The 19,107-nt window shown below is 37.0% G+C and overlaps 1 protein-coding gene across 1 annotated transcript in view; it reads left to right on the plus strand.

The window, feature by feature from the left end:
- Nucleotides 1-15,134, plus strand: part of LOC128695981 (protein unc-93 homolog A-like) — a 30,129-nt gene extending 14,995 nt beyond the window's left edge. The window contains exons 8-9 of the mRNA XM_070092821.1: nucleotides 14,090-14,357; nucleotides 14,794-15,134. Coding sequence (XP_069948922.1) covers nucleotides 14,090-14,357; nucleotides 14,794-15,056 — 531 coding nt within the window. The 3' untranslated portion in view covers nucleotides 15,057-15,134. The remainder of the gene's footprint in view (nucleotides 1-14,089; nucleotides 14,358-14,793) is intronic.
- The last annotated feature ends 3,973 nt before the right edge of the window (nucleotides 15,135-19,107 follow it).

Below are 19,107 nucleotides of genomic sequence, written 5' to 3' on the forward strand. Positions count from 1 at the left end.
CCGTTCCAGGTGCTCCACCACTCTCCTCCTGATAATCTTCTCCATAATTTTGCATACTATACACGTCAATGACACAGGTCTATAGTTTAGTGCCTCTTTTCTGTCTCCTTTTTTAAAAATGGGAACTACATTTGCCGTGTGTGTGTGTGTGTGTACGTGTGTGTGGTGTGTGTGTGTACGTGTGTGTGTGTGTGTGTGTGTGTGTGTATGTATGTGTGTGTGTGTGTGTGTGTGTGTGTGTGTGTGTGTGTGTGTGTGTGTGTGTGTGTGTGTGTGTGTGTGTCTACTCACCTAGTTGAGGTTGCAGGGGTCGAGTCCCAACTCCTGGCCCCTCTCAATATTTTATATGTCGTTATCACGCCCTTCTTGTCCCTTCTGTCTTCTAGTGTCGTCATTTCGATTTCTCAACCTCTCCTTGTAGGACATGCCCCTTAACTCCGGGACTAGTCTCGTTGCTACCTCTGCACTTTCTCTAGTTTCTTGACGTGCTTGGCCAGGTGTGGGTTCCAAATTGCTGCTGCATACTCCAATATGGGCGCGATGTACAAGGTGTACAGAGTCCTGAACGACTACTGACTGAGATGTCGGAATGTTATTCATAGGTTTGCTAGTCGCCCGTATGCCACAGCAGTTATCCGGTTGATGTGACGCTCAGAAGATGTGTTCGGTGTTATACTCACTCCAAGATCCTTTTCCTTGAGTGAGGTTTGTAGCCTTTGGCCCCCTAGACTGTACTCTCTCTGTGGTCCTCTTTGACCTTCCCCGATCCTCACGACTTTGCACTTGGCGGGGTTGAACTCCAGGAGCTATATGCGGGACTATGGCTGTAGCCTGTCCAGGCAGGACTATGAAAGTCTTTCCTGGTTCTCCTCCGATTGAATTCTCCTCATTAACTTCACATCGTTTGGAAACAGAGACACTTCTGAATCTGTTCCTTCCGTCATGTCATTCACATATACCAGAAACAGCACCATCCCTAGGACTGACCCTTGTGGAACCCCGCCCGTCACAGGTGCCCACTCCGACACCTCGACACATACCATGACTCGCTGCTGCCTTAATGTCCGGTATCCTCTGGTCCACTGCAGTGCCTTCCCTGTTATACCTGCCTCATCCTCCAGCATTTGCACTAATCTTTTGTGTAGAACTGTGTCAAAATGCTTCTTACTATCCAAGAACATGCAGTCTACCCACCTCTCTCTCTCTAGTCTTATTGCTGTTACCTTGTTGCAGAACTCAAGTATTTTTGTGACACAGGATTTCTCGTCCCTGAATCCGTGCTAGTTGTCGTTGATAAGCTTAATCCTTTCTAGGTGCTCTACCACTCTGATAATCTTCTCCACGTCTTTGAATGTTATTGATACTGGTCTGTAGTTAAGTGCTGCGTGGCTGCCTCCTTTTTAAAAAAATTAGGACTACATTTACTGTCTTCCATACCTCAGGGAGCTGCCCTGTTTCGATAGATGTTTTGAAAATTGTTGTTAGTGGAACACAGAGTGCCTCTGCTCTCTCTCTCAGAGGGAGCAGAGATGTCATCCGGCTCCATCGCCTCTGAGGTATCTAGTTCGCTAAGCAGATTCCTCACCTCTTCCTCGGATGAATTTATTGTGTTTAGCACTTGGTGGTGTACTCCACCCCTCTATGTTTCACGAGTCCTTTCTGTCTCCACAGTGAATACTTCTTTAAATTTCACGTTGAGCTCCTCATATACTTCTCGAACATTTCTTGTGATTTCGCCTCTTTGTTTCCTCAGCCTGATTATCTGGTCCTTGACTGTTGTTTTCCTCCAGTTGTGACTATACAACAGGCTCTTGTTGGACTTGGCTTTCGCTGCTATGTCATTTTCGTATTGCCGTTGGGCCTCCCTCCTTACCCGTTCGCATTCATTCTGGCCCTTCGACTACTCTCCTTATTCTCCAGGGTCCTAGTAGTAGTATGTAATAATAGTAGTAGTATGTAATAGTAGTATGTAGTAATAGTAGTAGTATATAGTAATAGTAGTAGCATGTATTAACAGTAGTAGTAGTAATAGTAGTAGTATGTAGTAATAGCAGTAGTATGTAGTAACAGTAGTAGTAGTAGTAGTAGTAGTATGTAGTAATTGTACTAGTATATAGTAATAGTAGTAGTATGTAGTAATAGTGCTAATATATAGTAATAGTAGTGGTATGTAGTAACAGTAGTAGTAGTAGCAGTAAGAGTATGTAGTAACAGGAGTAGTAAATAGTAACAGTAGTAGTATTAGTAGTAGTAGTATGTAGTAATAGTACTAGTATATAGTAATAGTAGTAGTATGTAGTAATAGTACTAGTATATAGTAATAGTAGTAGTATGTACTAATAGTACTAGTATATAGTAATAGTAGTAGTATGTAGTAGCAGTAGTAGTAGTAGTAGTAGTAGTAGCAGTAGTAGTGGTAGTAGTAGTTGTAGTAGTATGTAGTAATAGTACTAGTATATAGTAACAGTAGTAGTAGTAGTAGTAGTACGTAGTAATATTAGTAGTATATAATAATAGTAGTTGTATGTAGTAACAGTAGTAGTAGTACCAGTAGTAGTATGTAGTAACAGGAGTTGTAAGTAGTAACAGTAGTAGCAGTATGTAGTAATAGTACTAGTATATAGTAATAGTAGTAGTATGTAGTAATAGTGCTAATATATAGTAATAGTAGTGGTATGTAGTAACAGTAGAAGTAGTAGCAGTAAGAGTATGTAGTAACAGGAGTAGTAAATAGTAACAGTAGTAGTATTAGTAGTAGTAGTATGTAGTAATAGTACTAGTATATAGTAATAGTAGTAGTATGTAGTAATAGTACTAGTATATAGTAATAGTAGTAGTATGTACTAATAGTACTAGTATATAGTAATAGTAGTAGTATGTAGTAGCAGTAGTAGTAGTAGTAGTAGTAGCAGTAGTAGTGGTAGTAGTAGTTGTAGTAGTATGTAGTAATAGTACTAGTATATAGTAACAGTAGTAGTAGTAGTAGTAGTACGTAGTAATATTAGTAGTATATAATAATAGTAGTGGTATGTAGAAACAGTAGTAGTAGTACCAGTAGTAGTATGTAGTAACAGGAGTTGTAAGTAGTAACAGTAGTAGCAGTATGTAGTAATAGTACTAGTAGATAGTAATAGTAGTAGTATGTAGAAATAGTACTAGTATACAGTAATAGTAGTAGTATGTACTAATAGTACTAGTATATAGTAATAGTAGTAGTATGTAGCAGCAGTAGTAGTAGTAGTAGTATTAGCAGTATGTAGTACTAGTACTAGTATATAGCAACAGTAGTAGTAGTAGTAGTAGCACGTAGTAATATTAGTAGTGTATAGTAATAGTAGTTGTATGTAGTAACAGTAGTAATAGTAGTATGTAGTAACAGTAGCAATAGTAGTATGTAGTAACAGTAGTAGTAGAAGTATGTAGTAATAGTAGTAGTATAAAGTAATAGTAGTTGTATGTAGTAACAGTAGTAGTATGTAGTAAGAGAAGTAGTATGTAGTAACAGTAGTAGTAGTAGTATGTAGTAATAGTAGTAGTAGTACATAGTAATAGTAGTTGAATGTAGTAACAGTAGTAGTATGTAGTAACAGTAGTAGTATGTAGTAACAGTAGTAGTATGTAGTAATAGTAGTAGTAGTAGTATGTAGTAATAGTAGTAGTATGTAGTAATAGTAGTAGTATGTAGTAACAGTAGTAGTATGTAGTAACAGTAGTAGTAGTAGTATGTAGTAATAGTAGTAGTATATAGTAATAGTAGTAGTATGTAATAACAGTAGTAGTAGTAGTATGTAGTAATAGTAGTAATAGTATATAGTAATAGTAGTTGAATGTAGTAACAGTAGTAGTATGTAGTAACAGTAGTAGTAGTAGTATGTAGTAATAGTAGTAGTAGTAGTATGTAGTAATAGTAGTGTATAGTAATAGTAGTAGTATGTAGTAACAGTAGTAGTAGTAGTAGTATGTAGTAACAGTAGTAGCAGTAGTAGTAGTATGTAGTAACAGTAGTAGTAGTATGTAGTAACAGTAGTAGTATGTAGTAACAGTAGTAGTATATAGTAGTATGTAGTAACAGTAGTAGTATATAGTAGTATGTAGTAACAGTAGTAGTAGTAGTAGTATGTAGTAACAGTAGTAGTAGTAGTAGTAGTATGTAGTAACAGTAGTAGTAGTAGTAGTAGTATGTAGTAACAGTAGTAGTAGTAGTAGTATGTAGTAACAGTAGTAGTAGTAGTAGTAGTAGTATGTAGTTACAGTAGTAGTAGTAGTATGTAGTAACAGTAGTAGTAGTAGTAGTAGTAGTATGTAGTAACAGTAGTAGCAGTAGTAGTAGTATGTAGTAACAGTAGTATTAGTATGTAGTAACAGTAGTAGTATGTAGTAACAGTAGTAGTATATAGTAATAGTACTAGTATATAGTAATAGTAGTTGTATGTAGTAACAGTAGTAGTAGTATGTAGTAACAGTAGTAGTAGTAGTAGTAGTAGTAGTAGTAGTATGTAGTAACAGTAGTAGTAGTAGTAGTATGTAGTAACAGTAGTAGTAGTAGTAGTAGTATGTAGTAACAGTAGTAGTAGTAGTAGTATGTAGTAACAGTAGTAGTAGTATGTAGTAACAGTAGTAGTAGTAGTAGTAGTAGTATGTAGTAACAGTACTAGTATATAGCAACAGTAGTAGTAGTAGTAGTAGCACGTAGTAATATTAGTAGTATATAGTAATAGTAGTTGTATGTAGTAGCAGTAGTAATAGTAGTATGTAGTAACAGTAGTAATAGTAGTATGTAGTAACAGTAGTAGTAGTAGTTATGTAGTAATAGTAGTAGTATGTAGTAATAGTAGTAGTATATAGTAATAGTAGTAGTATGTAGTAACAGTAGTAGTATGTAGTAACAGTAGTAGTAGGTAAGACACATATGCAACAGTTAGGTATCTTTATTATGAAACGTTTCGCCTACACAGTAGGCTTCTTCAGTCAAGTACAGAAAAGTTGATAGAAGCAGTAGATACCTGAAGACGATGTAATCAGTCCATCACCCTTAAAGTTTTGAGGTGGTCAGTCCCTCAGTCTGGTGAAGAGCATTGTTCCATAGTATGAAACAATATGGAGAAGAAGTGACAGGATGGAGCTTTTTTATAGTGCCAAGAGGTGAGACGTAGGCCACTAGGAGAGGTAAGAACTCAGAGTTCTTACCTCTGAGTTCTTACCTCTCCTAGTGGCCTACGTCTCACCTCTTGGCGCTATAAAAAAGCTCCATCCTGTCACTTCTTCTCCATATTGTTTCATACTATGGAACAATGCTCTTCTCCAGACTGAGGGACTGACCACCTCAAAACTTTAAGGGTGATGGACTGATTACATCGTCTTCAAGTATCTACTGCTTCTATCAACTTTTCTGTACTTGACTGAAGAAGCCTACTGTGTAGGCGAAACGTTTCATAATAAAGATACCTAACTGTTGCATATGTGTCTTACCTAACAACCTGTCGGTATTTTATACCATTTTAATGTTCAACAGTAGTAGTAGTAGTATGTAGTAATAGTAGTAGTATATAGTAATAGTAGTAGTATGTAATAACAGTAGAAGTAGTAGTATGTAGTAATAGTAGTAGTAGTATATAGTAATAGTAGTTGAATGTAGTAACAGTAGTAGTATGTAGTAACAGTAGTAGTATGTAGTAACAGTAGTAGTAGTAGTATGTAGTAATAGTAGTAGTAGTAGTATGTAGTAATAGTAGTGTATAGTAATAGTAGTAGTATGTAGTAACAGTAGTAGTAGTACTAGTATTATGTAGTAAATATAGTAGTAGTAGTATGTAGTAACAGTAGTAGTAGTATGTAGTAACAGCATTAGTATGTAGTAACAGTAGTAGTATATAGTAGTATGTAGTAACAGTAGTAGTAGTAGTAGTAGTAGTATGTAGTAACAGTAGTAGTAGTAGTAGTAGTAGTAGTAGTAGTAGTATGTAGTAACAGTAGTAGTAGTAGTAGTATGTAGTAACAGTAGTAGTAGTAGTAGTAGTAGTATGTAGTAACAGTAGTAGTAGTAGTATGTAGTAACAGTAGTAGTAGTAGTATGTAGTAACAGTAGTAGTAGTAGTAGTAGTATGTAGTAACAGTAGTAGCAGTAGTAGTAGTATGTAGTAACAGTAGTAGTAGTATGTAGTAACAGTAGTAGTATGTAGTAACAGTAGTAGTATATAGTAATAGTACTAGTATATAGTAATAGTAGTTGTATGTAGTAACAGTAGTAGTAGTATGTAGTAACAGTAGTAGTAGTAGTAGTAGTATGTAGTAACAGTAGTAGTAGTAGTAGTATGTAGTAACAGAAGTAGTAGTAGTAGTAGTATGTAGTAACAGTAGTAGTAGTAGTAGTATGTAGTAACAGTAGTAGTAGTAGTAGTAGTATGTAGTAACAGTAGTAGTAGTAGTATGTAGTAACAGTAGTAGTAGTAGTAGTAGTATGTAGTAACAGTAGTAGTAGTAGTAGTAGTATGTAGTAACAGTAGTAGCAGTAGTAGTAGTATGTAGTAACAGTAGTAGTAGTATGTAGTAACAGTAGTAGTATGTAGTAACAGTAGTAGTATGTAGTAACAGTAGTAGTATGTAGTAGTGGTATGTAGTAACAGTAGTAGTAGTAGTAGTAGTATGTAGTAACAGTAGTAGTAGTAGTAGTAGTATGTAGTAACAGTAGTAGTAGTAGTATGTAGTAACAGTAGTAGTAGTAGTAGTAGTATGTAGTAACAGTAGTAGTAGTAGTATGTAGTAACAGTAGTAGTAGTAGTAGTAGTAGTATGTAGTAACAGTAGTAGTAGTAGTAGTAGTAGTATGTAGTAACAGTAGTAGCAGTAGTAGTTGAATGTAGTAACAGTAGTAGTATGTAGTAACAGTAGTAGTATGTAGTAACAGTAGTAGTATGTAGTAACAGTAGTAGTAGTAGTATGTAGTAATAGTAGTAGTAGTAGTATGTAGTAATAGTAGTGTATAGTAATAGTAGTAGTATGTAGTAACAGTAGTAGTAGTACTAGTATTATGTAGTAAATATAGTAGTAGTAGTATGTAGTAACAGTAGTAGTAGTATGTAGTAACAGCATTAGTATGTAGTAACAGTAGTAGTATATAGTAGTATGTAGTAACAGTAGTAGTAGTAGTAGTAGTATGTAGTAACAGTAGTAGTAGTAGTAGTAGTAGTAGTAGTAGTAGTATGTAGTAACAGTAGTAGTATGTAGTAGTGGTATGTAGTAACAGTAGTAGTAGTAGTAGTATGTAGTAACAGTAGTAGTCGTAGTATGTAGTAACAGTAGTAGTAGTAGTATGTAGTAACAGTAGTAGTGTGTAGTAGTAGTATGTAGTAGTAGTAGTAGTAGTAGTATGTAGCAACAGTAGTAGTATGTAGTAACAGTAGTAGTATGTAGTAATAGTACTAGTATATAGTAATAGTACTAGTATATAGTAATAGTAGTTGTATGTAGTAACAGTAGTAGTAGTATGTAGTAACAGTAGTAGTAGTAGTAGTAGTATGTAGTAACAGTAGTAGTAGTAGTAGTATGTAGTAACAGAAGTAGTAGTAGTAGTAGTATGTAGTAACAGTAGTAGTAGTAGTAGTATGTAGTAACAGTAGTAGTAGTAGTAGTAGTATGTAGTAACAGTAGTAGTAGTAGTATGTAGTAACAGTAGTAGTAGTAGTAGTAGTATGTAGTAACAGTAGTAGTAATAGTAGTTGTATGTAGTAACAGTAGTAGTAGTAGTAGTATGTAGTAACAGTAGTAGTAGTATGTAGTAACAGTAGTAGTATGTAGTAACAGTAGTAGTATGTAGTAACAGTAGTAGTAGTAGTAGTAGTAGTAGTAGTATGTAGTAACAGTAGTAGTAGTAGTAGTAGTATGTAGTAACAGTAGTAGTAGTAGTAGTAGTATGTAGTAACAGTAGTAGTAGTAGTATTAGTAACAGTAGTGGTAGTAGTAGTAGTATTAGTAACAGTAGTGGCGGTAGTATTAGTATTAGTAACAGTAGTGGTAGTAGTAGTAGTAGTATTAGTAACAGTAGTAGTAGTAGTAGTAGTAGTAGTATTAGTAACAGTAGTAGCAGTAGTAGTAGTATGTAGTAACAGTAGTAGTAGTATGTAGTAACAGTAGTAGTATGTAGTAACAGTAGTAGTATATTGTAATAGTACTAGCATATAGTAATAGTAGTTGTATGTAGTAACAGTAGTAGTAGTATGTAGTAACAGTAATAGTAGTAGTAGTATGTAGTAACAGTAGTAGTAGTAGTAGTAGTAGTATATAGTAACAGTAATAGTAGTAGTAGTATGTAGTAACAGTAGTAGTAGTAGTAGTAGTAGTATATAGTAACAGTAGTAGTAGTAGTAGTATGTAGTAACAGTAGTAGTAGTAGTAGTAGTATGTAGTAACAGTAGTAGTAGTAGTAGTAGTAGTATGTAGTAACAGTAGTAGCAGTAGTAGTAGTATGTAGTAACAGTAGTAGTAGTATGTAGTATCAGTAGTAGTATGTAGTAACAGTAGTAGTATATAGTAATAGTACTAGTATATAGTAATAGTAGTTGTATGTAGTAACAGTAGTAGTAGTATGTAGTAACAGTAGTAGTAGTAGTAGTAGTATGTAGTAACAGTAGTAGTAGAAGTAGTATGTAGTAACAGTAGTAGTAGTAGTATGTAGTAACAGTAGTAGTAGTAGTAGTAGTATGTAGTAACAGTAGTAGTAGTAGTAGTAGTAGTAGTAGTATGTAGTAACAGTAGTAGTAGTAGTAGTAGTATGTAGTAACAGTAGTAGTAGTAGTAGTAGTAGTATGTAGTAACAGTAGTAGTAGTAGTAGTAGTAGTAGTAGTATGTAGTAACAGTAGTAGCAGTAGTAGTAGTATGTAGTAACAGTAGTAGTAGTATGTAGTAACAGTAGTAGTATGTAGTAACAGTAGTAGTAGTAGTAGTAGTAGTAGTATGTAGTAACAGTAGTAGTAGTATATACTAACAGTAGTAGTAGTATGTAGTAACAGTAGTAGTAGTATGTAGTAACAGTAGTAGTAGTATGTAGTAACAGTAGTAGTAGTAGTAGTATGTAGTAACAGTAGTAGTAGTAGTAGTAGTAGTATGTAGTAACTGTAGTAGTAGTAGTAGTATGTAGTAACAGTAGTAGTAGTAGTAGTAGTATGTAGTAACAGTAGTAGTAGTAGTAGTAGTATGTAGTAACAGTAGTAGTAGTAGTAGTAGTAGTATGTAGTAACAGTAGTAGTAGTAGTATGTAGTAACAGTAGTAGCAGTAGTAGTAGTATGTAGTAACAGTAGTAGTAGTATGTAGTAACAGTAGTAGTATGTAGTAACAGTAGTAGTATATAGTAATAGTACTAGTATATAGTAATAGTAGTTGTATATAGTAACAGTAGTAGTAGTATGTAGTAACAGTAGTAGTAGTAGTAGTATGTAGTAACCGTAGTAGTAGTAGTAGTATGTAGTAACAGTAGTAGTAGTGGTAGTAGTAGTATGTAGTAACAGTAGTAGTAGTAGTAGTAGTATGTAGTAACAGTAGTAGTAGTAGTAGTAGTATGTAGTAACAGTAGTAGTAGTAGTAGTAGTAGTATGTAGTAACAGTAGTAGTAGTAGTAGTAGTATGTAGTAACAGTAGTAGTAGTATGTAGTAACAGTAGTAGTAGTAGTAGTAGTAGTAGTAGTATGTAGTAACAGTAGTAGCAGTAGTAGTAGTATGTAGTAACTGTAGTAGTATGTAGTAACAGTAGTAGTAGTAGTAGTAGTAGTAGTATGTAGTAACAGTAGTAGTATGTAGTAGTAGTATGTAGTAATAGTAGTAGTAGTAGTAGTAGTAGTATGTAGTAACAGTAGTAGTAGTAGTATGTAGTAACAGTAGTAGTAGTAGTATGTAGTAACAGTAGTAGTATGTAGTAGCAGTAGTAGTAGTAGTAGTAGTATGTAGTAACAGTAGCAGTAGTAGTAGTATGTAGTAACAGTAGTAGTAGTAGTAGTAGTAGTATGTAGTAACAGTAGTAGTATGTAGTAGCAGTAGTAGTAGTATGTAGTAGTAGTATGTAGTATCAGTAGTAGTATGTAGTAACAGTAGTAGTAGTAGTAGTATGTAGTAACAGTAGTAGTATGTAGTAGCAGTAGTAGTAGTATGTAGTAGTAGTATGTAGTAACAGTAGTAGTATGTAGTAACAGTAGTAGTAGTAGTAGTAGTAGTATGTAGTAACAGTAGTAGTATGTAGTAGCAGTAGTAGTAGTATGTAGTAGTAGTATGTAGTAACAGTAGTAGTATGTAGTAACAGTAGTAGTAGTAGTAGTAGTAGTAGTAGTAGTAGTATGTAGTAACAGTAGTAGTATGTAGTAGTGGTATGTAGCAATAGATGTAGTAATAGCAGTAGTAAAAACAGCCGTAGAGACTTGCATGATCACTCCGTCCTTGGAGCTAGAGCACCTGTCTCACTTGACTTAACTAGAGTGAAAGTCGCAGAACAACTTTTTCCACCTCCTCCAAAGATAGAGAATCAAGCTTCATTTATTTTACACACTTATACATACTTTAATCTCTTGAATTCTCTCACATTCCTTATAACTAGTTTATTCTCAAATACTTCTCTCATACATATAGTTTTATAGTTCTTAAGTTTATTATAAGTGAAGAGTTCTTTACGTATTTGATCCAAATAACGTACTGCTTTATTAATTAATGACTTGATAAAAACTCTACACAGATCAAAACATTACCAGTAAAGTTTGATGAATAACACACAGGGGTAATACCTGGGTATCTTTATTCTGGAAACGTTTCGTCAACCAGTGGCTTTATCAGTTCAATGTGAAGGTATTGAAACTAGATGCAGTAGAAGACCAGGTAATCAGTCCCTCAACCTAGATAAAGTTGTTCAAGACTACTGTGGTGAGCAATTTCATCATGGCTGAGGGACTAATTACTTTGTCTTCTACTGTCTCCAGTTTTCACCATCATCACATACTACTTCTGTACAGAATTAATGAAGCCACTGGTTGGCGAAACGTCTTCAGAATAAAGACACCTGGGTTTTCCACGTGTTTTAGTCATCAAATTGTCGGTGTGGTACAGCACTACAGGTAAGGAATACTTGTTCCGCATCGTGTGGCTTCCCGGCATGTTGTCTTATGGCTGACATCACCCCTTCCTCTCTCCCCCTTCCAGTTCAATTAATATATTTTTATTGTCGTCATTATTTGCATATATTTTAGCCTTAATACCTTTACTCATATATCTGTACATTTATTACTTTTGTTCCACCTCATTCTTCGTCTATCGGTAACCAGATCCCGAGCATCACAACCCGAGTATCTCATCACCCGTGGCAGTCTTTATCTCACTTGTGGTCTGGACGCGACATTCCTCGCATCTTAACTGTGAATGCTGTTCATGCTTATTCTTAATTCTTTTTTACGATGGCTGATTAGGTTTAAATCCTTCAGAGTGCACCAAGTTCATCAGGGTTGCTGGTAACCGCTTCACCACCAGTCAAAAATGTTGTAATCCATAAAATAGAGATGAAAGAAAACACTCAGTGTGTATACACAGTGAGAGACATACACTTCATGGTGTATATACAGTGAGAGACATACACTTCATGGTGTATACACAGTGAGAGACATACACTTCATGGTGTATACACAGTGAGAGACATACACTTCATGGTGTATACACAGTGAGAGACATACACTTCATGGTGTATACACAGTGAGAGACATACACTTCATGGTGTATACACAGTGAGAGACATACACTTAATGGTGTATACACAGTGAGAGACATACACTTCATGGTGTATACATAGTGTGAGACATACACTTAATGGTGTATACACAGTGAGAGACATACACTTAATGGTGTATACACAGTGAGAGACATACACTTCATGGTGTATACACAGTGAGAGACATACACTTAATGGTGTATACACAGTGAGAGACATACACTTCATGGTGTATACACAGTGAGAGACATACACTTCATGGTGTATACACAGTGAGAGACATACACTTCATGGTGTATACACAGTGAGAGACATACACTTAATGGTGTATACACAGTGTGAGACATACACTTAATGGTGTATACACAGTGAGAGACATACACTTAATGGTGTATACACAGTGTGAGACATACACTTAATGGTGTATACACAGTGAGAGATATACACTTAATGGTGTATACACAGTGTGAGACAAACACTTAATGGTGTATACACAGTGTGAGACATACACTTAATGGTGTATACACAGTGTGAGACATACACTTAATGGTGTATACACAGTGAGAGACATACACTTAATGGTGTATACACAGTGAGAGACACACACTTAATGGTGTATATATATTTTCCCTTTCTTATTCCATATATATATATATATATATATATATATATATATATATATATATATATATATATATATATATATATATATATATATATATATATATATGTAAAACAGTCACTTCTCACATTATAAAGGAACTATAATAACAATACATCAAAGGAAGGCATTTAAAGGGTCGAGACCACACCTCACCATCACCTGACTCATAAGAAAGGAGGAACACTGCAGCAGGTCTGTTCGCCCATACTAGGCAGGTCCTTCACGATACATCCCGGAGGAGCTGGAGGAGATTCATAACCTTCGATATAGTTTATCAATATATTCATGTTTGTGTTTTCTATCAATGTATTCTGTCTTTTAATAAAAGTTACATGTAGCATTAAAGTATAGGGGGTGGTAGGAGAAGAAAATATTCAAACAGCTCCGGGGAGAACCCTAAGTTTTCCCTGAGGTACGTACATCTTTATTCCATTCTAATACTTTTTATTTCTTTATTCTATTGTTGTTTATACTTTGATTCATTGTCTATTATTTCTTTGTTTTATTCTATTTCGCGTTTTATTTCACCATTTTCCTAAGTGCATGTTTCAGTATTTCGTATCAGCGAGGACGTTTACACCAGAAATCTCACAAGAGCATGGCTGAGGCTGTAAACAAGGCAGATTGGCTCTTTGCAGCCTCCTCATAAGAGCATGGCTGTGAGGCTGTAAACAAGGCAGAGTGGCTCTTTGCAGTCTCCTCACAAGAGCATGGCTGTGAGGCTGTAAACAAGGCAGAGTGGCTCTTTGTAGTCTCCTCACAAGAGCATGGCTGTGAGGCTGTAAACAAAACAGATTGGTTCTTTGCAGTCTCCTCACAAGAGCATGGCTGTGAGGCTGTAAACAAGGCAGATTGGTTCTTTGCAGTCTCCTCACAAGAGCATGGCTGTGAGGCATTAAGCAAGGCAGATTGGTTCTTTGCAGTCTTCTCACAAGAGCATGGCTGTGAGGTTGCGAACGAGGCATATTGATTATTTGCAGTCTCCTCACTAGAGCGTAGCTACAATGCTGTAAATGAGGAAGAATTATGCTTTGCGTGGCTACGATGCTGTAAATGAAGCTGAATGTTGTCTAGCAGTACGGAAGTTGAAGTTTTTTTTTCTGAAATGTTAAACCTGTTTGGGTCATCCAGGCAAATGATTAGCAGGCGCTCGTCTTATTACTTTTCGTCAGACAGATATGCTGTCTACCCAGGGTGAGACAGTTAAAACAATGTATATGTAACTCACATGTTTACGTATGTGCTTTGACGAGTGTCTTTTGAGAAGCCAGGCTACGGGAGTTGCGTTTTTTTCCCTCTCAGTTAGAGGGCGGCGGATCAAGTCTCCACCTCTCCTTGTCCTGAATGGCTGGACGGGTTTAGCATTTCATATACATATGTTAATATATGAAAACGAGTGTCTCCTTCTTCCCCTAGATGGTTCTACAGACTGAGACATTCAAAAGTTGGTAACAAATCTCAGCTCACTGCGAAGCTCATCATGGTAATTTAAGACTCTATGCAACAGCCCTGGATGTCACCCACATCAGTCGGTTAATACCCAGGTACTTATTAACTATTAGGTAAATATGGGCATCATGTGCAAGGAGATATACACATTCGTCTCTTCCTTCCTGGGAATCGAGTACAAGTTTCCTTGATTTTCAGCTGAGCATTCTACTGCTGTGCTCTATATAACACCATTGTGTTTCAGGGTTACGTATCGTGTGGTATCGGAGTGCACATGGTGGGATATGTGATCATGTGTTTCCATGTGTGTGACTCTCTCTGCTGCATGGGGCTCAGTTCTCTGGTGAAGGTGGTGGGGCGGGTGCCTGTTTTCACCCTGGGTTTCCTCATCCACTTGGCCCTCATAGTGGCACTCGTGTACTGGAGGCCACTCCCGGATGACTTCGCGTGGTTCTTCGTCATTGTCAGCCTCTGGGGAGTGAGTGACGCTGTCTGGCAGACGCAGATCAATGGTGAGATCAAAGGAAATTCAAACTTTCTAGCTTTTTATTTTACCCTCAACGATTAAAAAAATATATGTTTGGAAAATAATATTTATTTAATAAAAGTAGAAGCAACCATAGGAGACTAATATTAAGATTTTTTGCAAAAATGTCAGGTATTTTAATTTCATCTATTAAATTCCTTGGCATATCATTTCGAGTACTGTACTGCCTGGTTAATAATGTCTTGTTTAATTCCACTTTATGATGATGCTTAAATCCCTTTATAATGTCTTGTATAATAGAAAAAATTGACTTATTACAATATATGAACCTTATCACATTACAACCTCCATCCTTTCTGCAACCTGAAAGGCCAGAAACCGAGCCGCGGTTAGTGAACAGAGGCTCGAGCCCCTCAAATTTAGTGCTTCAAATAACGTATATACAAACTTGCATCCTACAGCACTGTATGGTGTGATCTTCCCCGGCCAGTGTGAGGCAGCTTTCAGTAACTACCGCTTGTGGGAGTCTGTTGGCTTTTTCATCTCATACGCCTGCAGCACCGTCATTTGCGTTGATGCCAAGATCACCATCCTCATCATCTTCCTGGTGGTGGGCATGACTGGATACTATGCCATTGAGATCATACAAAAGATGGGAGGCCCGAAGAAGGACAAGGACGGTAGCGTCATACCTCTAGATCAACTCATAGTCAGAGAGTTATAAGTGATTCTGAGATTTTTGCGTTGGTGTCGGTTGTGGAAGTACAGATAAAGGGATTGTATCTTGTTCACAGTAAGTTGATCAAGGCACAGTTACAAAAAAGTGAGTTAAGACCCACTGTGTGGAATGCTCGGTATACGTTAAACAGGGTGAATAAAACACCCGTAAGAGTGAGGAATGATGGGTACATGCAAATCGATAATTTTCACTCTCACGGGTGTTTTATTCACTCTGTTTAACGTATACCGAGCATTCCATGTTGAGAAATGGGTTACACATTCCACACAGTGGGTCTCAACGCACTTTTTTGTAATTCTGAATTGACCGACCAACTTCATGAATACTCATCATTCCTTACCCTTGTAAGAATATATATATATGTCGTGCCGAATATGTAAAACTGGTCAATTAGCAAGAACTCATTTAAAATTAAGTCCTTTCTAAAATTTTCTCTTATATGTTTAAAGATATATTTTTTTCATTAATGTTGATGTAAAAATTTATAATTTTGCACCAAAAGGAACTTAGAAAACTTACCTAACCTTATTGTAACAAACGCAATTTATTTTAGCCTAACCCAACTAAATATATTTTAGATTTGTTTACAGTAATTTAATTCCAAAACAAACACAGTGAAATATATTTTTTTCGTTAGGTTCAGAATGATTTTGGCGAAATTATTGCATACACAAATTTTCATTTGTCCTATATGGCAAGATGAGCGTTGCTATTTAAGCCAAGATCGCAAGTTCTGCCTATTCGGCACGACATATATATATATATATATATATATATATATATATATATATATATATATATATATATATATAAATAAATATATATATACATATATATATATATAAGTAGTGAAGTTTTCTTCTGGGGCGTCCCTTCCGGTTTAGGGCCTTTCACTGGAGCGTCCCTTCCGGTCTAGGCCTTCCACTGAGCGGTGTATCCGGTCTAGGACCAGCAGCTGGAGGGTCACCTTTTCACACCTAGGTGTTACTTCCGGTTTTGACCATGACCTCGCCCTCGAGACTACCTCACCCTTGACCCCCCAACCAATACCCCCACCCCCACGACCCCCCGCCTTGCGACCCCGCCGTCGCGCCGCGCGCCCGCGCACCCGCGCGCCCCGCCCCGCCGCCCCGCGCGCCCGCGCACCCCGCGCGCCCCGCCCCGCCGCCCCGCGCGCCCCGCCCCACACCGCGCGCCCGCCCGCGCCCCTTCGCGCCTTCTGCTGCGCCTTCTGCAGCGTCGTCCGGATCGCCCCCGCGCCTCGAATTTTTTTCCGATTTTTGTCGAATTTTTTTTGAATTTCATTTTCTTGTGCTCTCCATCTCCTCGGATCAAGTTTTTGGATTCCCCCCTATGGGGTTTTCGAAATTCTCCATCTCCTTGGATCAAGGTTTTTTTTGGATTTCTCCATCTCCTTGGATCAAGGTTTTTGGATTTCTCCATCTCCTCGGATCAAGTTTTTTGGATTCCCCCCTATGGGGTTCTCAATATCAAAGTCTCCACTTCCTCGGATCCCCCTCCCACTTTCACCCCCCAACCCCAAAAAATTTCTCGACAATACCATGACTCCATCTCCTCGGATCAAGTTTTTGGATTCCCCCCTATGGGGTTTTCGAAATTCTCCATCTCCTTGGATCAAATTTTTTTGGATCCCCCCTATGGGGTTTTCGAAATTCTCCATCTCCTTGGATCAAGGTTTTGGGTACCCCTCCTTTCACCCCCCATCCCCCCCCCCCCCCCCCAAAAATTCTCAATATCAAAGTCTCCACTTCCTCGGATCCCCCTCCCACTTTCACTCCCACCTCAAATTTCTCGACAATACCAAGACTCCATCTCCTCGGATCGAGTTTTTTGGATCCTCCCTATGGGTTTTCGAAATTCTCCATCTCCTTGGATCAAATTTTTGGATTACCCCTCACACTTTCACTCCCACCCCAAAATTTCTCGATAATACAAGTTTTTGGATTCCCCCCCTATGGGGTTTTCGAAATTCTCCATCTCCTTGGATCAAGGTTTTTGGAATCCCCCCTCTGGGGGTAAGCATTCAAAATAGACTCCTCCTATGGGGGCATGCTTACTACAGGTCTAAAAGTTTCCTCTCATTAAGTCAAATGAACTAAAAGTTTCCCCTTATTATTTTAAAATGAACTAAAAGTTTCCTCTCATTAAGTCAAATGAACTAAAAGTTTCCTCTCATTAAGTTAAAATGAACTAAAAAAAGCGTTTACTCGGCGGTCAGTGACGTCACGCGCACACAGGTTGAATCAGGTCGGTCCTTTTAGTTCATTCAAGATAATAAGGGAACATAGTAGTGACGTCACGTGATGACCGCGCACACAGGTTGAATCTTGTCTACCCTTTTACCCACCCTCCCAAACCCTCACACTCCAACCATCACCTCACAATTTTCACTCATAACCCCCCAATTTTTCTCGTTTTAACCCTTTTAGTTCATTAAAGTTAATAAGGGGACACATGCATCAGAAAGTCACCACATCGCTTACATCCACTTTCGTTAAATTCACTACTCACAATTTTACATATTACGAAGTTAAATACGCACTTTTACTTTTGAACATCTTCAAAACACTCTCATAAATCATTTGAATACTCACAAAAAATACCTTTATACATTTCCAAACAACACTGAATTACTCCAAAAACATCATTCGAACACCCCCAAATCACCTCTGAATACTCCCAGAACACCTTCATAAGTACTCTTGCACATCATTTGAACACCTTCATAAGTACTCTCATAATCATTTGTACACCTTCAAAACACCTTTGAATACTCACATAAACACCCTTGAACACCTTCAAAACACCTTCAAAGCACTCTCATAATCATTTGAACACCTTCAAAACACCCTTGAACACCTTCAAAACACCCTTGATCACCTTCAAAAAAAAAAAAAACAACATTTGAACACACTCAAAACACCTTTGAACACCTTTGAACATTTCCAAACAACACTGAAACACTTCCAAAAAACACAATTTGAGTACTCCCAATTACACCACTGATTACTACTAAAACACCGCTGAATTCAATCAAAACACCCTTCAACACCTTCAAACACCCTTGAACACCTTCAAAACACTCTTGAACACCTTCAAAAACACCTTTGAACATTTCCAAAACACTATTTGAGTACTCCCAATTACACCACTGAATACTACTAAAACACCGATGAATTCAATCAAAACACCCTTCAACACCTTCAAAAACACCTTTGAACACCTTTGAATACTCACATAAACACCCTTGAACACCTTCAAAACACCTTTGAATAACCTCAAAACACCTTTGAACACCTTCAAAACACCCTTGAACACCTTCAAAAACAACATTTGAACACACTCAAAACACCTTTGAACATTTCCAAAACACTATTTGAGTACTCCCAAATAAGATTTGACATCTCTAATTTATCTGCACTTTCATTAAATTACAACTCATCCCTCAGTCTCCAGACTAGGCATTTTCTCGTTTTTTACCCTTTTAGTTCATTAAAGTTATTAAGGGGACACAATACATCAGAAAAAAGTCACAAAAACTAACTCAAACACTTTACTTTGAACACCCCCAAAAACACTCTCATAATCATTTGAATACTCACATAAACACCCTTGAACACCTTCAAACACCTTTGAATATCGTTTTTAAACTAATTTCATCACAACCCACTTATATCATCTTTTTCGGTAACTCTAATTCGACAACAACACCCACAACACCCACATCCCACAACACCCATGAACATTTCCAAAACACTATTTGAGTACTCCCAATTACACCACTGATTACTACTAAAACACCGCTGAATTCAATCAAAACGCCCTTCAACACCTTCAAACTCCCTTGAACACCTTCAAAACACTCTTGAACACTTTCAAAAACACCTTTGAACATTTCCAATCAACACTGAAACACTTCCAAAAAACACAATTTGAGTACTCCCAATTACACCACTGAATACTACTAAAACACCGCTGAATTCAATCAAAACACCCTTCAACACCTTCAAAACAC

This window comes from Cherax quadricarinatus, chromosome 41 (assembly GCF_038502225.1).
Source record: "Cherax quadricarinatus isolate ZL_2023a chromosome 41, ASM3850222v1, whole genome shotgun sequence".
NCBI lineage: Eukaryota > Metazoa > Arthropoda > Malacostraca > Decapoda > Parastacidae > Cherax > Cherax quadricarinatus.